The sequence below is a fragment of the Rhamphochromis longiceps genome, linkage group LG18 (assembly GCF_057381845.1).
Source record: "Rhamphochromis longiceps isolate RC_006_pf linkage group LG18, R_longiceps_female_GT1.1, whole genome shotgun sequence".
In the NCBI taxonomy this organism is placed as follows: domain Eukaryota; kingdom Metazoa; phylum Chordata; class Actinopteri; order Cichliformes; family Cichlidae; genus Rhamphochromis; species Rhamphochromis longiceps.
In genome coordinates, this window is record NC_140574.1 from 2,851,353 (window position 1) to 2,875,892 (window position 24,540).

Here is a 24,540-nt window from a genome sequence, read left to right on the forward strand (position 1 = left end):
TAGCTGCCTCCACCAGTGTGTGGATGTGAGAGTGAATGAATAGTGGAATTGTAAAGCGCTTTGGGTGCCTTGAAAAGAACTATATCAATCCACTCCATTGTTATTGTTATTATTAAATTACTTACAAGTTTAATTTGTCAGCAACTTCCTGCCAGCCCTCTCTCCTTGCTTTTGCAGCCTTTGCAGTATCCCTTGTGTTTTACTTAAACTCTGAAACTCCTGAAATCCCTCACTCATGAGTTCTTGCTCTCCTGCCGAAAAATACCGAGCGCGCTCCTTCGACATTTTTGCCGACCAATCAAAGGGTTGCCGATCAATGTTTCTACTATCGATGCGTAGCCCCTGTTGGGCCACCCAGTGATCTCACATTACTTCATCCAGCTATACTAATCGTCAACAACAGGTGTGTTCGGGTAACCGGAATAGCGAGCTCAAAGTTGGCGCGATGATTTGATCTTGGATGTAGTAAGCTATGTACGAAGAACGGACCCCAGGTGAGACACACCTGTTAGTCAAATGGTTGTTTGCCAAAACTCATCAGAACATGTATCTAGTACCTAGTGTAACTTTTTAGATACCATTTGTTACTTTTCAAATTCTATATTTATTAAGTTATGCTGGCTTGTTTGCACAACAAGGCTAAATAATTATATAAACTTTTCTGAATCTAAATATTGTACTTTGGTAGAATTAAAAAATAAGTGTAGTGCAGGTCTATGATGATTTTTAGTGCTACTATCATCTAGTTCTGATTCTGGTTCTGTCTTGGTTAAATCCTAAGTAGTCCTGATTTTGAATGTTTTATTTCCGGATCAGTTTTGGGTCTGGTTGAATTGGGGTTTAGTCCTCGTGTCTTGATGCAGCCCTGATTTTGTTCTGTCTTGCTGCTTAATTAAAAAACTAGTTTAAGGTGTCCTGCAGATGTGACATATATATTTTTTTATATGAAGTGTTATGATCAGTGTTGTGTTTGTTTTGTGTAACTCCTCCCACCAGAGGGTGGCTGTGGGTTTTTGTTTTCTCCTTTTCTCTCTTAGGAGGTGGACACCTGGGCGTGCCTGCTGGGGATCTGGGTGGAGTCTCGGCCTATCCTCGGATTGGATAATTGACTAATAACCTCTGGTTTTTAACTATCCGATGACAGCCACCTGGCCCCCTCTCTCCGAACCTCCACCACTCGACCAAGAACCTGTGTGTTGTTTTATTGTAGTGCAGTGTAGAGTTTTCGCGTGTATATCTGGCGTTGTTATGTCCATTTTTGTAAGTAGTTGTAAATAGGTTGTCAAGTCGCGATCACGCTTTGTTCACCTGATGTATATCCTTCACTGCCGCAGCCTAGTAGGCGTGAGAAGCCATTTTTGTTGAACAAGTTTTCTCCTGTTTTTTCATTAGAAAGCTAGGTAAGTGACTTGTCTTTTGTTTGGCTTCTTTTTCATTTGGTGTAGGGAAGCGTAGGGACCACGAGGGAGTTTTGTTTGTTGTTTTTGGCATTGCTCACTGCCGACGAAAATAAATGGCTGCTTAACACTTTAAAAGGTATCGTTGTTGGTGTTCTTGCTTGGGTGGGGAGTGAGCGGGCAAACTTCTTGTTGCGTTTATTTACTCGCCTGGACTAAAAACGTAACATAAGTCATTCTTTTATGAACAAAACTCAAGACACAGCCTAATAAATCTTTCAGTCATTTCTACCCCCCCATCCCACATGCATACTACCCTTTAGGGCCCTGGGTGTATAACATGTCTGGCTCTGCCTCTGGAGTCAACAGTATCCATGACACACAACGTAACGTTCGATAATGTGTCATATGCAAAAGCATCAGGTCTAAGAGCCGTGCTTACAGAGTGCTTTGTAGTCAATCAGAAGAGTCGACTCCCACTGAGCGAGAGCCGCTCCTCACTTAATTTCCTTTCGCTGCCCAGCTCTCACACACTGGCTCAGCTATGCTCCAATACCTCCATATTGTGGCCAATCACATGCGTGGATATAGGATAATATCATTATGTGAAAAACAGAGGGTGAGAGACGCGACAGTCAAGTGGAGCGTGCATCTGTCCTCTCAGTGAGTGAGACAGTGGACAGCGGTGAGGAGGGCTGTACGAAAGCAAAAACACATAAATATGCCGACACCCGTAAACAAAGCAGCATCTGGCTGCAGTTTAAAGACTTTTTTGTCTCAACTTGGTCTTGTCTTTGTTTCGGTTTAGGCAGTCTTGACCACAAGTCTACATGGAGCTGAAATATGATCCTGCTTCCTCATTTGGACTCATTCACCTCAGCTGACACGTTCAACAGTAGACAGGTTTTTGTAGCAGTCTGTCTCACTGTGGGAGGAAACGGCTACCTATTCTTTGGCTCTGGAACTAAACTCTATGTAACAGGTAAGAACAAACATTTATTTTCCTTCAGTTGTTTTATTGTAGAAGCTGAAAATGTGTTTAAAGTCAGTTTGTGCTGCTTCAGGCTTTACATGTTAGTTTTTCATCATTAGTAGAGAATTCATCTGCAGCCATTGTTACATAAGAAAAGCTCAATAATCTCTGAAAACATGTTGAAATCTCACTGAACAACTAAAGTTATTCTTTATTTCTGCAAATATTAGTGATGTTACAAATATTTAGGATTTGATCCTCTCAGTGATTCTGCTGGTTTTCAACACAAGATCATATTTGATGTTAAAATAATACAGTAACAGATTTGTAAATATAAATGAAAATGTAAACATGTTTTTAATATTCAAAGAAAGATTCTATTTGTGATTTTTTTAAAAAATATATTAATATATAAGTTGCAGCAAACTTGTAAATTAAAAATTATGCTGAAGAGAAAATTTAGATTTAGTTTTCAAAGATCTATCTTCTTCATGAAAAGAGGATTTCTTGCAATTACATTCATCTATAAATTGACATAGATATTGATCAGGGACGTGTAAAACATTTGTAATATGGAATATAAATAATGAGGCTAAAATATGACATTGTTCTTACTGAGGTTTGTTTGATGTGTGAGTCTAAATTTCAAATGAAAAGAAAAACTTGAAAAATGTTACCAGTAAATGATTCTTTAAAAAGAATGAAGAAATAAATAGATATTTTCACATACTTTAAAGTTATAACATAAAGTATGACAATTATTTTATATTATGTTAAAAAAAGGTACAAAATCCTCATTCAAGTTTCTGCTTCATTGGATTTAAATGTAATTATTTATTCACACATATGAAAAGCGCATAATAAACCAAACAGTAGATGTATTGCTGTTCCAGTTACTGCAGAATAAAACCCAAGAATTATGAAATCTGAAAATAAAGTATGGTATTAATTCAAACATTTAAAAATCACCTGTTTAAAAGCTGATACAAAAATTTAAATTTCATTGTTGGAATTAAATCATGGTAAAAAATGTTGTGTTATGTTTAGTGCAGAATAATGTCAAAAATGATTAATGTATTTTTTGAACAACAGTATCGACAAACAGACACACATATATATATTTATTTATATATATATAGTAAATATATATAAATTTTATAAATATACCAAATTACAATAAAAAATACATTTTTTGAAATTTGAAATACATTTTATTTCAGTTTTAAAATCATGCTGAGTGTTCCTCATGTGAGCCATGATGACATGAGGTGATGACTGTGTTTGATATGAAGCTGAATCCAGTGTATGTAGTGAACTTTGTGCTGATGAGTAGTTTAGTGATCAGAGTCCATGTAGTTTCCAGGATCAGACTGAATGCAGTGCAGTGCTGGAAGCTGCTGCTGACTGTGTGAATGTGTGTCTGTGCTGCTTGTTGCTGCTGTCAAACTTCAGATGAGCAGGTAGTGAAGCCCGTGGTGAGCGTGTACCCAGCAGCATCCAGAGCCCACCTGGAGGGGAACAGCTCCCTGCTGTGTGTGGCCTCAGCCATGTTTCCTCCTCTGGTCCAGTTCTCCTGGAAAAGACAGAAGAAGAACGGCGGAGAAGCGGAGGAGCTGCCCCCTGCTGAGGGAGAGCAGCTGGAGCTCAGAGAGGCGGGACGCACCATTGCCATCAGGATGCTTGATGGGAGCCATTCTGACACATATAAATACAGCTGCTGGGTGAAGCACGAGGGGGGCACAGTGGAGGCCCGAACACAACAAGGTAATGAAGGCTTGGTGACTGTGTTCAGCAGTGATTCAGCTTCATGTGGAGATGCTGTCAAAGAGAGCAGAGCAGCAGAGGACTGACATTTCTCACTGCAGCTCCAAACATTTGACTCCTTTTCTGTTTCAGAGCTTCCAGCTCCAGCAGCCTCCTGTCCTCCAGAGAGAGAGCCAGCAGACCTGCCAGCTCTGCAGCCAGCTGACTGTAAGATCACCTGCTGCCTCTCTGCATGGACAGCTCCAATGTCCAATGAGGCAGCTGGAACAAGTTTAGGCTCTTAAAGTTGCACTAATTGATCAAATCTTCATCCAACAAGCTCTGATAAAGCCACTGTACACTAGCTGCTCAGCACCAAACAGCAGACAGACCATAATATGTCAGAGATCAGTTTGTTAGCTGCTTGTGGAGTTCTTCTGCCCCCAAGTGGACACAAACACTACATCAATTCATCCACTTGAAGAAGAAGCTGTGACTGTTTCTATTTGGACTTTTTCTCCTTGATCTGAGAGGAATAACCCGACTGTCTGTCTGTCTCTTTGTGTCTGTCTGTCCTTCAGTGTCCTTCCAGTCTCAGTGCAGGGTGAAGCTGCTCTGCCTGCTGTACACAGTGCTGATAGTGAAGAGTCTGGTGTACTGCTGTGGACTCTCTCTGCTGATGATGCTCACAAACAAGGGAGCGTCCACCAACTGCACACATGCTGACTGACTGTTTCCTGCTCGCCTTTTCTCACCATCACATCTCATCAATTCATCTCATTCATCACTTTGATCACAAATGTTAGTTATGATGTGTTGAGCTTATTTTGCCTTTTTCTTCAACAGTTAGAAGATTGTCTGAAATAAATACATCTTTACATGTATTGTTGCTCTGAGTTAGAATTCTTTTTGTGCTTATTGTGACTTTTATTGTAGTAACAAAAACCATCAGGAATATTTTTATCACAAGTTTTCACTTTTTGTTTGATTTTCAAATGTCAAACAGTGTAGTTGTGTTTGTGTGAACAATAAAGATTTGAAGATGAAGAGTTTGATTCTACTTTCATTGTGTGATCAACAACAAGCCGTGTGAGTGAAGCACAAACTGACTGTATCCAAACTTGCTCTCCTGCAGCAGACGGGCTGTGTGGGTTTCTGCTCTGCAGCCTCCACACCGTTAGCTGTGGCTTTCACTTTAATAACACAATGACAGTTACAAGCAGGAACTCTGCTTCAAGAATGATTCCAGGAAGGATCTGTGTTCTTCACCTGTGAGAGAAACAGCTCAAATCCTCAACTCACAGCTGACAAATGAACTTTAATGGAATCAAAGGAGAGACCATGAAGCCCTTGCAGTCTGCTCAGCTCCCATTTTATTACCTGAGCTGAGTTTTTCATTCTGGATATCACACACGTAAGAACAGATCAAGTCTGAACAGCAAATGTTGGAGAATCATTTTGAAGTCTTGCTAAATGTCGTTATTATTACAAAAACTACTGAATGATTCAGAAAATCCTTTCCAACAAGCAGAAATATGCAAACAAAGTAGAAACAAGGCAACATGAGTCATTCAGATGCAGATAACATATTCTCCTTATTGTGAAGAACACAGTCATGAAATCTTTCTGTGTGTCATTCATTGAGTTGAAGTGCCTAATAGAAGAGGAAGAGCAGCAATAATCAATGATAGCTGAGACATTGAGAACATGGCTGTATGCCTGCTATCATAACAGCAAACAAAGCACACAAACAGCAAACACACAATAATGTGCTCGCAGCTTGTTGTGTGTTGTGTCATTTTTGACATTTCATGAAGTCACAAAAATGTGTGCGACTCATTAAAGGAGTGTGTACGTGTCAGTCAGTGCTCTGTATTCATGTGTTCACCTCATTAAAGTCACTCAGACACTTTTCTCCTCCAAACTTACAGCACAGCTTCATATTTCACTGACTGATTCTTTCATTACATCCATTAAGGGTCACACAGTGAAATTAGTGCAAACTTACAAATGTGTTGCAACAATTTTGGCCTCCAAACTGAACTTTGAGACAAACAGTGAAGCTGTGAGCAAAAAGAGGCTCCAGTGTGTGTCATGGTGGAGGAAACTGTTGTATTCCCACATTCAAAACATGCTGATCTTATTGGATTTGTCCCTCAAAGTCTTTTTCCTCCTTTTTCTCTTCATCCAAATGTTCTAGCAGGCTGACTGTGAGTCCCTGTTGAACCTGTACAGCAGAAAGTAACAGCAGTCAGCGGCCTCCACTTGACTTCATGACTTCAACGCCTCGCACAGTCACTTTCACTTTCTTCCTTCTGTCTTTTAGTCCTAAAATGTAGAACAACACCAGATCCAAATATTTGTGTCCTTCACTCACATCTTCAAATGATCCCTTCCATATCAGAGATGATACAAAGGCAACATTTGTCTTATTTCTCTTTCAGGAATCAAAAAGTGCTTTTGTACTGTTGTGTAAATGTGTGTGTAAAGGTGGATGACTGCCTGCTGCAGATGAAATCTAACCATGGGTACAAATAAATGAAGCTGACGTGAAACACAGCCCTGTTTTTATTACTGTTTATAGATATTAGAATTGATGATCATCATTTTAATGATTCTTAAAAAGGCTTTAATGAATCCTTCAGTCTGAAACCAACTTGGAACAAAACACATTAGAAGATGTGGGAAAGAACCACAGTGTGCACATATTTAAACACACAACAGAACCACAGTGTGCACATATTTAAACACACAACAGAACCACAGTGTGCACATATTTAAACACACAACAGAACCACAGTGTGCACATATTTAAACACACAACAGAACCACAGTGTGCACATATTTAAACACACAACAGAACCACAGTGTGCACATATTTAAACACACAACAGAACCACATGTGTTTGTTTAAAATAACATTTTTACTGTAAATGTTGTTATATATGATTTTGTTTTTGTTTTTTTAACTACTTTGTGTGCAATTTATGAACTTTTAAAATATTTAACCATATTATTTATTTTTAGATTTTTCTATTTATTTGTAGTTTCGTTATATTTAGTGTTTTCATCACAGCTGTTCAACAACAGATAACAGTGTGTGTTAGTAAATTCGCAGCAACATGAATGTTTCTGAGTGTTTGTGCATCATGTGACCCAGATTTTTGGATCTGATGTCAGATTGAAATGAAGACGATGAAACCACAGCAGCTTCAGCTGAGCTGTCAATCAGCAGCAGCAGTCTTATCTGTGGGCCGCAGGGGCTGATGGGAGCTTTGAGGACCTGTTAGAAACCACGTGGCCCTCGTCTGATCTCACAGCTCGTCCTTGTTTGGCCTCAGCTGCATCAGAGCGCCACTTCTCCCCAGGTTCACCAGAGGAAACACCACTGCACAAAATGCTTTTCCTCCCAGCTGCTGCTCTGTGCTGTCTGTGTTCAGGTGAGTGTTTCCAGCCAATCAGGAGCCAACAAAGTCAACCTGTAACAAACACTGTCACACTAACCTTCATCTATCTGTCTGTGTCTCTACAGCACTGGTTACCATGGCAGCAGAACAGCTGATTCAGGACGATTTAACATTGACCAGGAGAGTTGGAGAAAGTGTCTCCTTCAGCTGTGGAGGGACTGAACAGTGTACGGATAGTTATATACGTTGGTACCAGAAAATAGAAACATTCAAAATTATTTTGCGTATTAATAGCAAAGATTGTGGCATTTATTCAAATTACGGCCATCCTCAGAAACGAGATTTCTCAGTTGCCAACAAACATAATGGTTGTAATCTAAATTTAGAGAAAGTTAAACTTGATCATTCAGCCACCTACTACTGCACATGTAGGAAGAGAGCTCCCCACAGTGAGAAATGATCCCTGCAGCCTGAACAAAAACCAACAGATGAACAGATGTCAAACAGTGTCTGTGACAGGAAGAGAGCAGTAAACCACAGCCCAGCTTCACATGTTTCACCTCCATCTCAGAGTCACAAACATACTGAGCTCAGGGACCATTTTTATTTACTGCTGTCAGAAATTCAATTCGATTTATTTCTGTTTAAACAGATTTTTCATCCTGTTTTAAGACAGAAACAAGAGGAACAGATGACATCAAACTTCCAAATGTAAACAAATGTATCCTCAGTCCCACAAAAACATTTATTCAAAGTGAAAGAAAAACAGATTGTGTCAAACTGAGTCAAAGTCCATCCCTCATTCACAGTGTTAATGTTCTCTTCATGAAAACTCTTCCAGCAGCACTTGTTGTTTAACACCTTTCAGTACATTTAACCAGACACTTGGACTGATGTCAGGTCAGGATTTTGTCCTTCTAGCAGCGGCTCATTAGGACGCTGATGTTGTTGGACAGGTTTCCATCAGTTTCCTGTGGATGTTTATAGAGGATGAATCAGTCACGGTGCCTCATCTTTCTGTCACCGTCTTTTCTCTCTGATAGAAAAAAACTGATTTTGTATCTGAATATGTCAAATCTGGAATAAAAGGACAAGATTTCTGCTCTCTGTTTGTGCTTCTGACCAATTACATGCAGCTTTGGTTTCATGCAGGAAAACAGTCTGTGAGGAGAACAAAAGAGTCCATCTGCTGAAAATGCATCACATCATCAAATATAATCCAGACATGACTTTTTATTCAGTTGTTTTTTTAATTCTCTGTTTTCATAAACAATGAGCAATAACAAGAATTTGAAGTCTTTGTCCAGATATCTGCTGGACAAACCAGAAGCCAAGAAGAATTGCTTGTTGTATCCTGAAGCTAAGTCAGCAGACTAATCAATGGGTTCCCTGGTTGTCCAAACCCAGCAGGTCATGGCCGCCTTGACCTGGTTGTGCCAGTGGTTTGTTTGAAATAGAAGACAATAAATACGATTCTAGTTTATCCAAACCATTTTCAGTGGGCACTGGATTAAAATTCAATGACAAAAAGACTGAGGCGATGGTTTTTGGTAGCCCCACTGAGATCCCCAATGTATATTTAGATACCTTGGCCCAGCACAATAAGCCAACTGTCACAAACCTTAGAGTCAAAGTGGACTCAGATTAAGGCCGTCATAAAGTCAGGCTTCTTTCAGCTCATGCAGCTGGCATTTTTCTAAGACCCTCCAGGGGTTTTAAAGCAATTCTTTCACTGCAGCTCTTTGAGACAGTTGTCAACACCTTTGTTAGCATTAGCTGGATTACTGTAATGCACTTTATATAGGAGCCAGTGCTTCATACATTCCTCATCCACAGAGGCCGCGAAATGCTGCGACTCGTCTTTTAACTGGCTCTCTAAAGTTTGAGCACATTTCCACCATTTCAGCTTGACTTCACTGGCTGCCCATTCATTTTAGAATTCATTTTAAAATGATTTAATTTGCTTTTAAAGCCTTTCATGTTCTGGTTTAGTTTGGGGATAGAAGCTCCTCTCGAGTCCCTCTGTCCTTGCGCAGATGGTGCAGAACCTGCCTGATTGCACAGGTTGGAACAGATTTTTGCAGGGACGGGACAGCTCCTTCAGTATATATATATATATATATATATATATATATATATATATATATATATATATATACAATATAATATATTCTGAAAGGGGCGCCGGGGACGTGGACATGTACGTGGCACGCGCTCTGGGAAGCTGCCCTCAAACAGCCCTGCCTTCTTCCTGTTTAGCCGACGTCATCACACCATGCACACCTGATGCAGTTTTATTGGTTGCCATGCTGACAGGATACGATGGGAGGTGGAGAAATTAAACAACTTGCAATTACTGCATATCCAACCTGCTACCATGGATGGACAGAGAGTTAAATTAGCTCTTTTAAATGCAAGATCTGTATCAAGTAAAAGTGTTGACTCAAAGGACCATGCCAGTTTCTACAGTCAATATTCCCCAGCAAGGCGACATTGATCAGTGGCCTCATCTTCAACCTGTTAAACTTCACAACATTGATGCAGAGGTGGAGCTACTGATAGGCACTGATGCTTCCAATGTTTTAGAGCCATGGAAGGTGATAAACAGTGTGGAGGGTGGACCTTATGCTGTAAAAACAACAGTTGGCTGGGTCATAATTGGTCCCCTGCGCACTGGAAGTAACACTGGAAATAAAAACAACTGCACTGCTGTAACAGCCAATAGGATTTCTGTTGAGCTTCTTGAAGAAATGTTGATTAAACAGTACAATCATGATTTTAATGAAAGATCCTCAGAGGAGCAGACTGAAATGTCCAGAGAGGATCTGTTTCATGGATATTGTTAGTAGTTCAATAAAACTTATTGGAAATCATTATCACATGGATTTGCCTTTCAGGAGAGAAGGTCCCAGCTAGCCCAATAACCTCTGTGTCACCGAGCAGCGTCTCCAGAGTCTCAGACGGAGATTTGAAAAGGATGCTCATTATAAAGATGAATACACTGAATGTGTAAACAACATGCTTGAACAAGGATATGCCGAGCTCACAAGCTCACGTCTCAGAAAAACACGTCAACTTTCTCCATTTCCTGTGGTGGCAACATGGCGACACTACATGGTTGGCGCAGGAAAACAGGATGAAGGTGCATTTGTTTGGAGCAGTATCTTCGCCAAGCTGTGCAAATTATGCTCTACAGAGAACTGCAGATGATAATGCACAACAGTTTCCAGCTGAAGTGGTTGATACAGTCAAAAGAAACTTTTATGTGGATGATTGTTTGAAATCTGTTGCTTCAGAAGAGGAGGCAGTGCACACGGTGAAGAGGCTGACAGATATCTGCGCTAAAGGAGGATTTAAGCTTTCAAAATGGATCAGCAACAGTCGCACAGTGCTCATTGATAGGTTTGTAGCTTGAACCTATTCGCTGGAACGTTGAAGACAATATAATTACACAGCAAGCAAGACACGAAGTAGGCAAAGTTCTTCATGTTTCTCGTGCACGGGAGAGAACCGGACAAACGCCGTTCCTTCGCTTGACCCCAGTTGCTCTCGTCCGTTCCCCCGTAACACTGCTCTTTTATTGAGGTTACATGAATATGCATAGGTTCATTAACATATGACGTCTACATACACACAAAGAGTACCTTGCCTTTGTGTGTGTGTGTGTGTGTGGGGGGGGGGTCAGAGTGTGACCCCACAAATAACTTCCCTAAACCTGCTGGTCTGGAAGTCCAACAGTTCATCTAAACAAGAGGCACTTAGCCTAAAACAGATATAGCCACGTTTATCCTACCATAAAACAATAAGACAAGGTACGACCTCTTCTTATGCTCCCAGGATGTAGGTGTGCATTCCAGTGTGGAATACACACCAAGCCTTTGCAGCCTGTTAAAGATCACACATCCTATCACACAGTTTAACAAATGTATTAGCAGTTATCCCATTCCTCATTGATCTCATCCAATGGCAAACTGCATCCTACAAGCAAACAAATAAATTGTTAATTAATAGTTAAAATAAAAAAGTAACATTTTCAAAAACATCTCAGCTTGGTGGTGCTTCCTCTGGGTGTGCAAATCACATGTCTCTCTGCAGAGTGGTTTGAGTTCTGCAGGGCGTCATGAATGTCTCTTCCGCTTGTTTCCATCACTGTCCATAGGACCAGAGTCCAAATGTATGTAGAATAGACATTCAAACATACCAGTTGGTTTTGTTGTTTGTCAACATAGGTCTCAGCTATCTCCAAAGCTGCAGACCTCTTCAGCACTCTAGTTTTATGGCCTCTACCAACCCCCATCACCTCACTTCAGGCCTTCGTCCTGCGAGGGGGATACTAATGACTCCTCCACTGTCCACGCTCTGCAGAAAAACCCCTCTGTGGAAAGGTTGCTGGGTCCAGTTATCTTATTGCTGTTATGATCCCAGCAGCCTTCAGAGTGTCATCGTATGCACAGTATAGTGACACAGCATTAGGTGATGTTCATAGGAAACTGCTGTCATCACCACCATAGCTTCTGGTTCCTGTGCTTTTCACAGAATCATGATGTCATCCTTAGACTCCCTCTGCGTTGTCGATGGAGCTTGGCACGCTCCCCTCATCCTTCAGGTGCCCGTCTGTTGTCCACAACCTCCTCTGTTGGCCTCTGGAAAGCCCTTTTGGCACAGCTCTCATTCCAACGCAGTTTCATGGTCCTTGCTGTGGCTCCAAAGTCTGGTCTCATGATGGGCCCCAAACAGCTCGACCTTTGACCTCAACCACTGCCTGGGCTGTCAGCGATGCCTGGAATAGTTCTTGTTTCTTACTGGGGCTCTGAAGATTTCTCAGGAGATCCCTTTCAGCAGAATGCTGCACCTTTATTTACTTGCTAGGAAGAAAAACCTCTATTTGGAGAGCATGTCAACAATCAAACCACATTCTTTAGTTCAGTGAACTTCACTTATAGGCCATCAAAGCCTCATCTGAACCTGGATGCACCACTTGCATAGGTTTAATACTTGTAAATAAACTGTTAATCACACAAATCACTGCAACAATAATAGAAAACATTGTTTAATGTTAATCCTGGACCCCGCCTCTTGACGCATGGACGCTCCCATGAGTCAACTCATCAAACCTGGATCCCTGTCTTAAAGAAAAAGGTTAGCTAGATCATGTCCCAGGCAACATCAGAGCATCTCCGCTGGAGTAGCTCCGTAACCCTGCAATAAAAGATGTTAGCGTGTTTTGCATATTAAGTTTGCTTAACACCTGGCTCTGCCAGGAGCCTGCATACACACCATCATGGCCTGGAAAGCAGAATCTGGAAGTGAAATTAAACTTCACACTTGTAAACAATTGTATCATAAGAGTAAAAAGCATTCAACATCAGCAAGACAAGTGTCATGTGCAGGTTTTCTCAAATCAGTAAACTACAATTATTACCATAATTTGCCTCAGACATGGATCATCCCATGTACTCAGTTAACATTAATGTAATCAGTGACTTCTCTTAAGCAAAGTCACTCCACTCATATATTACTATGGGCTCAAAAGTGGCCAGCAAATGAGCTCCATATTAAACTATTCCATAAACACTGCATCTCTCATTTGTTTTTCTCATGTCACTTGTCCGCTTCTTCTGAATCCTCTACATGTACTCTTAGAAAAACAAACATTAGCAATACACATTGACTGTGGTCAGACGGTGGTCAGACGCAGGTCAACAGGTTCCAGAGGTGCCATAAAAAGACCATAAAGTTAGCCATCCATAGCTGTGGAAAGAAGTGACACTAGTTTTCAACACAGGAAATTTCTCACATGTTATTCACATTATCAAAGTAACCTTCACATTTTCCCATCAACACAGTGCAACAGCATCACCACTCATAACCTATAAATACAGTTTCTTCACACATAAACCCAGAAATCCTGTAGTAGGAAAAAACATCAACCAGTTGTCCTGGTATAAATCACATGATCAAACCACATGAAGAACTGTAATGCTGTAGAAAAGAAAATGCAAATGTTAGCGCTGCGCAGATGTATACACACTTTCTCACAGTGATCTCTGTGAGCAACACAAGGTAGTGAATAACACCCCGGTAGATGCACAGACACAGAAAGTGGCATTTAAATTAATTATTATTATTATTATTATTAAAACCATCACGCAACCTCGAATGTTGCTGTCATCTTCTGCTCCTGTAAAAGGAAAAACACATAGATTCATCTGCACCTTTGTCAGGTGGGGGTTAACTTCACACAGTCGTGTTACATCAGTAAAGTCTTGTCAGCTTTTGTCAGCTTTTACCAGTCAGTCAGTTTTTTTTCCTCTTTCATTCATTCATTCATACATTCATTCTTTCTTTGCTGATAGTGGAAACTATCGTCGCATTTAGTTTCCACTCTCAGTAAAATGACGTCATTTCAAAAGAAAAAGAAGAACTTTAGTTCGGATTACATCGCTGAATCCTTTTTGGACAGGAACTTACTTTCTAATTGTCCCAAATAAGTGGCTTTCTCCTGAGCCCATTTTAATGTGGAGAAGCTCACTTGTAACAATTTCCTCGACGACGTGTCGTACAGCGCTTTCTGTTCTAATCGTGCAGATCTGCTCAAACGACAGATTATCGAACAAAACTTTCAGTGCACTGTGAAAGTATCAAAATAAAAAGGCCTTGTTAAGTCATGACACAAGCTCCTCATCTCAGGAGGGTAAATCATACCATTAGCATGGTTCATCATGCCATCATATTAATTGGCAGGCTCAACTTCACAACAAAAGAAAAATCATCAGCTAGATTCACTCCAAACCAACCATCAGCTGCACAACACACAACATAACCCTAATGTCTTATTAGCTATGACTGTAATCCCCAGGTCTGTGCTCTTCACTCATTTAGGCCACAGATTTTATTCAGTTTTCCTTTTTCCCGTCATCATAAAACATGTGACATGTTGTCATGCACTTCACAAAGGAAGTTTGTTCTGACGTATTCAGAGTTGTATATCTAGGTACAGGATTCACTCACACATCAAAACAGGAAACTCAGTGTTTTAGAGTCTCCACTCAACACACAACAAACTCCAACACATCTCATTCACTCGTGCTAGAATTCAGTCACCTTTCATTAATCTAAGAACGATCAACTAATTTGCATATCAGCTATTAACCCACTAAGATGACAGGACAACAGAAATGCACGTTCAAAATATTATCACAAAAATAGAATTTCCCTCATACAGTAAATTACTTGTACTGCATCAATCAAGCAGGAAGCATCTCTCAGTTTACTATATCAACGACTAAATTTATTGTCTGATCACTGGTTGGTCAAACCAGAATCTTTTTTCCCACAAAAGTTAAACTGTTGTCCTGCAACCCAGAGAGTCAATTTTTTGCATTGGATAAATTCAGTATTTGATAACAAGTGTCTGCTAAATTGACACTATTTTAACACTGATGAGAGATAACAAGCTGATCTTCATTGCATGTGTGTTTGTGCTATTAGGCAGGTTTAATGCATGTCTGTGGAGCTGCATCTCCAGCAGAGCATGTTCTTAAAGCTGCCTTTCCTACATACTTCTCTGCTATTATTTGATCATTTCTTAACTAATGTGCTATGAGTCCACTGGTCTTTGCATCACACGAGGTGACTTGGACAAGATGATAAACAGACTCACATGCTTAAGATGTTGTCTAATCTTCATGAGCTCTCTTGTGCTTGGAAGTGTTAGTAGGGTTAATGCATGTTCTGCTTGTGTGTGTGATTTTGTATATGTTTCTTTTTTGCAGTGTTTCAGACTCCTTCACAATTTTCCAACTTAAGCAGTCAGTTTTGTTTTCCCAGGTTTGCTAACCCAAATTTTGATTTCCCACATTAAATAATTCCTATGTGTTCTCACCTAGTCTTCTCACTCTGTTGTCTTCTCACTCTGTTGTCCTCTCCCACTTCAACAGTCCAATAGCCGGCAGTTCTCCTTCAGCTTCGTCCTGTGTTCCACTGTCTCTTCTTGCCATTTTACTCCACAGGTGGCAAATGTCAAACTCCAACAGTCTCCTCAGTTCTCCTCAAACGTTTTCTTCACATGCACAGTGAATTTGCAGCTTGTTGTAAACACAGTGCCATTCATCCGATCAGGCAGGATGATGGGTTTGCTCTTCTTCTCTGATGCTGTTTGTCCACACTGCTGCTGCTTGTTGGGACTCTTTGCTCAGGACTTTGCTGCTGTCTCTTTATCTGCCATGTTATTGCTCTTTGAAGCTGCATTCCTTGTCTTCAGGGAGGAGTGAGAGCTCGCTTGCTTGCTTGTGAGGTTGAGAGACACATGGTACTGTAAATAAGTCAGCCAGAAACTTGGCCTGCATGTTTCCAATGATGTTAAATTATAACTTTCTTCCGACCGCTGCATGTGGAAAATTGATTCAGGTCTGCTTTTCACCTGAAAGTGACAAACTAACAAACTAAGACATTTTCATTATTATTGTTATGATATTTTGATACCATGGTAGCATTTACAGGATATTGTTTTATAGTTGATATCATACATGAAACTGTTACTCAATAAGGCCCATTTACTAGTTGTTTTTCTCTTTCTCTGTGACCCAAGAATTAATGTGTAAGACTCACAGGCTGGTACCCCAAGGTCGAAAACACCACAGAGACGAGACCACTTCCTTACTCCCATCCTCCCTTCCTTATCTCTTAGAAAAAGGCTCGTTAAAGGCCAGGTGGTTTGTTTCAGAATTCACTAATGAAAGAACTCTGTATTCTGTGTATTTTGCTGGGATGATCATAAATTGTAGCTGAACTGATAAACTACACACAGGATACTTCTTTGCTCACAAGGCAGGAAGACGTTTCCTTATTTGGTCTGTACTGGTTTGAACTGAGAACTTGCTGACACACGAACCTTTTTTTCCTCTATATAAGCTGTTATGTACTAAATAAACCTTTGAGTCGATTTGGGAAGACAACCTGAAGCAGTCTGTGTTTCCTTGTTCTCCCAAGCTGCTCCCGACGTCGTAACTAACCCAGCTGAATGGCATACCTGAGTGTTACTTTAAATAATTAGGAATCTTAGAAGGAAAGGACAGAACTCTGCTTATCGCTCGTGCCTTGGAGGGAAAACCGGGATGGACATTTTTTCCTTCAATTTGGTGTCAGAAGTGGGATTGACTGACAGAAGGTAAATATGCGTCTTTCATATTTATATAAAGACCGTATTATACCTCTCTCAGTGATCGATCCATAAAAAAACGGGATATGCTGACGAAGTTTCACTTAGTGATCCAGAGAGATACACTGACGACTTCCTCAGTCCCCGAATAAAGTAGATTAACCCTTGTGTGGTGTTGGTGGACACAGGAAGTTGCCTGTTGTCTTGAATATTTTAATTTTGTTAAAAAATAATAATAATAATAATAATTAATTGTTTAATTAAACGTACGTTAAAAAGTGAGAAGTTGCTCACTCAGAAAAAGTGACACAGGAAGTTGCCTGTTGTCTTAAATACTTCTCGTTAAGTGAGAAGTTGCTCACCAAAGAGTGACACAGGAAGTTGCCTGTTATCTTGAAACGTACGTTAAAAAGTGAGAAGTTGCTCACTCACAGAAAGCTAGTAAATAATTAAATTTAATTTTGTTAAAAAAAAAAAAAAAAAAACGAAAGAAAACTGAAAACGGGTCTCACAGACCCGATTACCATACAAGGGTTAAAAGCAGTAAATTAAAAGCAGAAAGACACAGGAAGTTGCCTGTTGTTTTACGAGAAGTTGCTCGTTAAGCGAGAAGTTGCTCGCTAAGTGAGAGTTGCTCACACAAACAAAAAATTGCTAGCAATAAATTTAAAGTAACCTCAGCTGTGCCGCAGCGAAAATACTAACATAAATCCTCCTAGCGTGTAAACCCCTCTGGAAATCACTGAACATGGGTCAGAATTATTCAAAGACCACAGACAGGTCCGATAAAAAATCAAAATTACCTGTAAAACCAAAAAAAATTAAATTTAAAGTCTCAAACAACAGCTCAGTACGACTCCCATTTCCAGTTACGTGTAACCCACGTCCACGAATCGGCGAAGACTTCCATGATTACGTATCCAGAACATGCGGAAGTGCTTATGTGACTGACTTTGTTTACAACTTACGGACTGTGAGTACAATGCATTCTAATCTCTTTTCGGAGCCTTATCCCGAACGATTATCGCCAGAAACCAGGTCAGTAGAAATGTTGAATATCATTTGTGATAAGAAAAGTAGTCTGCTTAAAAAGTCCTGTAGAAAATATGATAGAATGCCGCGACGTGATGCATCAAATGTTACCGCTATGGACAAAAGGACCGGAACCAGGTGTAGATGCTTTAACATAAAATAAAAGTAGTGCAGGCTCCAGCATAGAAAATAAATGTACTGAGGGAAAAGGTAGTCTTGCATGTTCAGCCATTCAGCCCACAGCCCCACCGCCTTACGAAGATGAGACCGAATTAATAGTTACTGCAGCAGCCGCATGCAAACAACGTGAGCGCTTTGATCCAACCAGCTTAAAAGACAGTGACAAAAAACCTGAATCACATGCAACGGGTCTCAGCCATCTCTTTAAACAGGATCAGGAAAAACAATATATACGCCGCGAGGAAGAATTAGCAGAACATAAAAAAAAGAGAAAAACTTTTGAAAGAAGAATGTGAGGAACTTATGAAAAACAATTCAGACGACTATGAAGAAAAACTTTTGCATCAGGCAGTGTCCACAATAGACACCCACATGAAACGCCACGATATCGTAGCTAGAGGTTTAGAGGTAGCTAAAGAAATACCTGTTACCCGAACTTTAATAAAGACTTATCTAAAAGGAAAAAAGGAAAAACAAAGCCGGAATGACAAAGGTCCTTACGCCAACACTCGCGGTAGTAAACAAACAGACCCAAAGCATGATAAAGCATCCACAACTGCAGAGTTTTTGTGGGTAAATAATGACAAAATCACCAATTTCTTTAAGAATCTAAAGAAATTCCTGCTAACAATGTCCAGAGACAAAATTGACTTAAATGCAGTAACTATGTGTAAACAGAAGCCTGATGAATCTATCCTAGTATTCATAAAACGCTTTATGCACTGTTGGACAAGCTAGAGGTGCAAATTTAGCTCAGTTTTCCAGCAGCCGCAGACACCCAAAGCAAAAATGAATTTGTGTATTTAATTTAACATAAAGGGTGAAATGTTTGCTGACACTGATAACAGCTTATGTTTTCTCTGCCCTATGTACCGACATGATGGAGAAGGAACATCCTCTGTGTCAGCTGGACCCTCAGCAGAGAATGAACTCAACATCCTTTTTGTCCGGTACTCTATGTCACACACTGTGCCAAAAAAAAAAACGTGTACAGACGCCACTAACAGGTAATCCCATGACTGGGAGCCACAAATAATGACTGTACCTTAGATGACAGAGATGGCTTATACAAAATCTTAAGGGTTTGATTGCCCTCCCATATTCCCTGATGCCAGTCCTTGCCCGACATTTTCACTGTGTGAGTCATGTCGGACAAAGAGGGGTAATAGGGGCAATAAAATCAAGATTTGTAATTGAAAAAACATCACATGCAGTAAAAAGCATATTAGCAACCTGTCTAACATGTGCGCGAACTAATGTAGGAAAATCAAAAGCGAAACATCAGCATTTACCACAACCAGATTTTCCATTTCATACATTACAAATTGATTTTACACATATGCCAGCGCAAGGAAGCATCAAGTACTTACTGGTAATAGTGGATCAATTTAGTAAATGAGTAGAAGCTTATCCAACATCAAAAGAAACTGCAGAAGTAGTCTGTCAAAAGTTGAGCAATGAAATAATACCCAGATTCGGAATACCTCACCAGATTAACAGTGATAGAGGATCTTCATTCACATTAGAAGTAATTCAAAAGTGTGCTAAAACTTTAATGACCTGGGTCAAATTACTTACTCAAGTCCTGTGTGAGATTAGAATGACTCAATCTACAGTAACCAAATTATTTCCATTTGAAATAAGACTATTTCCAACACCATGGTCAGCTTCCAGAGGGGCACCGCTAGTAGAAGGTGATGTATATTGCATTGTCCACTGATGTTCACAACCTGGTAGAAAAACTGAATAATAACTATCAGAAAGTTTGTCTCTCTCAGCCTTTCCCCTCCACAGTTCCACCAGTGGAGACAAGGAGATGCATGTTGGAGAAGCCACTAAAACCAAGGACACTCTGGGAGGCCGCGCGTGTTCCAGCCCCCAGGCTTTACTGGCAGTGACGAAGAACCAGCATCCTCACAGACGGACAACCTCAGTGGATTGATGCCAGCAGGGTTAAGACCAGCCCAATCGGACCATCTCAGGCGTCGGATCAAGCAGATGACATCTCCGGCGAGCCAGCGCCCGGAACTAGAGCAAATAAACACACGGGTAGATGACATCTCAGGCGAGCCAGCGCCCGGATCCAAAAGTTACATACACACACGCAATCACTGATTAACACACAACGTCTGAAAGAACAACAACAAGGTACTCAAACATCCAGCAGGAACAGAAAGCCAAAAGTACCACATGATGTCTAACCTGATAAAGCCAGACTCATTTCATCCTGATAATGGAGAAAATGAAATGCCCATTGTCATCACACGACGCTTATTCTGTGTCTCTCGAACCTGGGACCAGGCCAGAAGACGACTGAAGAACTGTCTTTCTTATATATTTAGGTTATTTATGATATCTATCGCATTAACCTTAGGATTTCTCTTTGCTATTTTGTATTGTAAACTGCAACCATGTTCATATTTCTGCAGGTCATATTTTGCTGACGATACCTTATGCTCTATTTTGCAAGACACATACTTAATGCACTCATAACGCTCCCTAAAATCAGTAAATGACAAGATAGACGCCACTAATAAACCATTTTATGCACCCTTTAGAGCAGGAGCTAACGCTTGGTATGAAAATGCCAGAACAGCCGCTCGTGATTTAGGAAACAGTAACTGTTATGTCTGTTCAAAGGCTAATCCAGAACAGGTAATAGTAGGATACCCCATATCCGGTTTCCCCCTCACTGAGGGACTAGAGAAAATCGGCGGAGATAATGCTCTCTTTAAAGACACTTTACAGTTGACTCTGAGCCCTCTCGACTGCTTACTTAGACACACACACACACCAACTAACCCTGAGACTCCATTAGGCGAATTATTGAAGTTATCTAATGACACCGCAGGGACCTGCGCCCCAATGAAACGCCCTAAGAATAGGTTAAAACCCTCACTGCCCTTAGGACAGATCCCTCTCCATTTTAATACTAGTATGATATGTCTGCGCAGACTAAAGTTAACTGGCCCAGACACACACGTAGATTATACAAAGGATAACTATACATTCTTCTCTGACTCCCCAGGTGCACGCTGTAATGAGACATGGCTAGCTGTCTCTATGGCTGAAGTTTTATCATATCTGGAGGAACACACACACAGTTCAAGTTCGAGCAGAGAATCGATCATTGTTCCCCCAGAGGGTGTCTTAAATGATACTGACTGGGGGGGAGTTAGTTGAATCACACATGGTCACGCGCCTAACTAGAGCAATCCCTAACGCTTATTGGTTGTGCAATAATACCCTTAGATTAGCTTTACCTGTTAATTGGACCGGTACCTGTGGTCTAGTAACCGTTGATGTATGCTGTACTTTCATTCCCAATAATACCGCCCCTAACGGTTCATTCACACAAGCTATGAATAAACTTGAAGCATTGCAGATAGAACTAATTGCCAATACAGGCCACGGTCAGTGGCTAGACAAGTGGCTGCAGGACACGTTTGGAAAATGGAAGGAACTAATTGTAGCCTTTGTAACCGTTGCAGCATGTATTATTTTGTTTTCGATGATTATTGTCTGTTGTGTGATACCATGTATACGCTCTCAGAATTTTTGATATTAAGCTTGCTCGAAGGACCAGTTACAGTTATGATTTGTCTTTATATTATGTTATTACATTCTGTCTTTATACTATGTTATCATTTCATGATAAAAGGGGAGAACTGTTATGATATTTTGATACCATGGTAGCATTTACAGGATATTGTTTTATAGTTGATATCATACATGAAACTGTTACTCAATAAGGCCCATTTACTAGTTGTTTTTCTCTTTCTCTGTGACCCAAGAATTAATGTGTAAGACTCACAGGCTGGTACCCCAAGGTCGAAAACACCACAGAGACGAGACCACTTCCTTACTCCCATCCTCCCTTCCTTATCTCTTAGAAAAAGGCTCGTTAAAGGCCAGGTGGTTTGTTTCAGAATTCACTAATGAAAGAACTCTGTATTCTGTGTATTTTGCTGGGATGATCATAAATTGTAGCTGAACTGATAAACTACACACAGGATACTTCTTTGCTCACAAGGCAGGAAGACGTTTCCTTATTTGGTCTGTACTGGTTTGAACTGAGAACTTGCTGACACACGAACCTTTTTTTCCTCTATATAAGCTGTTATGTACTAAATAAACCTTTGAGTCGATTTGGGAAGACAACCTGAAGCAGTCTGTGTTTCCTTGTTCTCCCAAGCTGCTCCCGACGTCGTAACTAACCCAGCTGAATGGCATACCTGAGTGTTACTTTAAATAATTAGGAATCTTAGAAGGAAAGGACAGAACTCTGCTTATCGCTCGTGCCTTGGAGGGAAAACCGGGATGGACATTTTTTCCTTCAATTATCATCACTGCTTAACCACACACATCTCTCTCTCTGTGTGTTTTTGTGAACAATCCTTTCTTAAAAGCAGAAAATGAAATTGTGGTTGTTCTTGGCTGATCAACACAAAACCTTTTTCCTATGATTTTTTTCATCTACAATATAAATTCTTTCTCTTTTTCACTCTTTTTTTTTTCTTTACAATAGCTGGTGACCTGCAGAATCACCGCTCTCACAATCAGAGGCAATTACTTTTACACAGCGCACAAAAACACTGTGACGTCAGACACATTCACACTCACTTTTTCATCTGCATAAATAAATCATATGGCTGGTGATATGTGCCATGGTGATCCATAGGTATGATCACAAGTTTATTTAATTATTTTCAACCCAACAAAACAAATAAACAGAAATATGATGCTGATGCTATGAACACTCTACACACATGAGTCAAGATGCAAGAAAACTGCTCACAGAAACGTTGTACACTCCAGTTATCACAGTTATCATAGTTCTGTTTCCCTCTCTTTGAGGAGTTCTCAGACAGCTCTCGATCTGATGATGTGTAACTTGCTCATCAGCTCAGAAGAGACCGCAACGCAACATCACACAATGGTCACGTGCTTTGCCCACAGTGGCAAAGACTTGCACTTTCATATTCAATTCAGCTTCTCCATCATGTACCTTTAGATGTTTCATACAGGGTTCAGCATATTAGTTGTTTTCACAGGTGTGCTCTATATCTCAACAATGGCTCATAATAAGACGACAGTCTTTCACACAGATCAAGTGCCTCTATGCACATCATTAGTTTAAATATTTGCCTATTTTACTTCATCTCATATGTCATTGTACTGAATTTGAGCAACCCTAAGCTTAATGCAGGTTACTTTTAACAACTATCCACCTCAATTAAATCTATGGTCTGGCACACAGGCTGTTGTCGATCAGGGCAAGCTAAAGAATAAACATTTTGTGTCAGCAAGGGGTGGGGGAAAGCCATTCACCAGAGCATATCTTAAGTGCTGCTGATGTGGGCTGGCCTTCTCCACACGCTCTTCAAGGCTGGTGTGTTTTCTGAAAACTTCTGACATTTGAATCTCTTCCATTTATAAGCCTGCGATTAACCGCACGGCTCAGGTCCGCGTGAAACCCGCGCGACCGTGCTCGCGTGAACCCGCGCAGCTAAGGAGCCGTCGCTCTCTTTTATTTAAAGTCCAGCATAAACATCTGTCACCCTCTGACACACTCTTGGTTGCTTAGGAACCCATGATAACAACAACAGCCGGTGTCACAGACCACGTGTTCTGCTCCGCACCCACTCACACAAACACACTCAAACACAACAACAACAACAACAACAACACAAAATAGGCCTAATCCGGACTCGCACCGGACCGCTCGGGACACCAACCCAATCTTTCGGGACCCTCACCCAATTCTGGGACCCTCACCCAGTCGCGCGACAAAGCCCAATAAAGGGACGCTCGGGACACAAACCCAGGGCGATTTCAAAACCGGACACTCACCGGACGCTTGGGCCCTTGGGCGATTTTACCAAAACCTCTTTTTCGGGACACTAACCCAGTTCTGCGGTTATAGAGTCGCTCTCTCAACTTACTCGGCGTTGCTTGGCGTGTAATATAGCCTCGAATCCCGCCGATCGTCATTCATGGAGGAGAGAAAACAGACAGCTAATCCACCGGCCCGATGACAAATTCTCACGTCTCGGGACTTTACTACAGGAACTTCCTGGCTGACGTCAGTCTTTCAGCGTGTCTCTTCTCCCCTCGGTGAATGTCGACTCCAGGGCTCCGGCTCTCGAAGGACCAATTAATGATAGGTTTGTAGCTTGAACCTATTCGCTGGAACGTTGAAGACAATATAATTACACAGCAAGCAAGACACGAAGTAGGCAAAGTTCTTCATGTTTCTCGTGCACGGGAGAGAACCGGACAAACGCCGTTCCTTCGCTTGACCCCAGTTGCTCTCGTCCGTTCCCCCGTAACACTGCTCTTTTATTGAGGTTACATGAATATGCATAGGTTCATTAACATATGACGTCTACATACACAAAGAGTACCTTGCCTTTGTGTGTGTGTGTGTGTGTGTGTGTGTGGGGTCAGAGTGTGACCCCACAAATAACTTCCCTAAACCTGCTGGTCTGGAAGTCCAACAGTTCATCTAAACAAGAGGCACTTAGCCTAAAACAGATATAGCCACGTTTATCCTACCATAAAACAATAAGACAAGGTACGACCTCTTCTTATGCTCCCAGGATGTAGGTGTGCATTCCAGTGTGGAATACACACCAAGCCTTTGCA

General features: G+C 40.9%; 1 protein-coding gene across 2 annotated transcripts; it reads left to right on the plus strand.

The window, feature by feature from the left end:
- The first annotated feature begins 1,154 nt into the window (after nt 1–1,154).
- LOC146647411 (immunoglobulin lambda-1 light chain-like) lies at nt 1,155–4,951 on the plus strand. Of its 2 annotated transcripts, XM_085388987.1 has the most exons (5): nt 1,155–1,400; nt 2,206–2,379; nt 3,823–4,134; nt 4,267–4,341; nt 4,695–4,951. In XM_085388987.1, the coding sequence occupies exons 2-5, from the start codon at nt 2,241–2,243 to the stop codon at nt 4,841–4,843; spliced, it is 675 nt and encodes a 224-aa protein (XP_085245113.1). In that variant the 5' UTR covers nt 1,155–1,400; nt 2,206–2,240; the 3' UTR covers nt 4,844–4,951. The 2 variants fall into 2 exon arrangements, with proteins under 2 accessions (XP_085245113.1, XP_085245114.1); XM_085388988.1 differs by lacking the exon at nt 4,267–4,341.
- Nucleotides 4,952–24,540: the final 19,589 nt, after the last annotated feature.

What these genes read in the sequence shown, in the direction of transcription:
- LOC146647411 (XM_085388987.1), top strand. Translation starts at nt 2,241, where the DNA reads ATGATCCTGCTTCCTCATTTGGACTCATTCACCTCAGCTGACACGTTC. An exon ending in GGAGGCCCGAACACAACAAG is followed by an intron (nt 4,135 to 4,266) that starts GTAATGAAGGCT and finishes TTTCTGTTTCAG; the next exon opens with AGCTTCCAGCTCCAGCAGCC. An exon ending in AGCTCTGCAGCCAGCTGACT is followed by an intron (nt 4,342 to 4,694) that starts GTAAGATCACCT and finishes TCTGTCCTTCAG; the next exon opens with TGTCCTTCCAGTCTCAGTGC.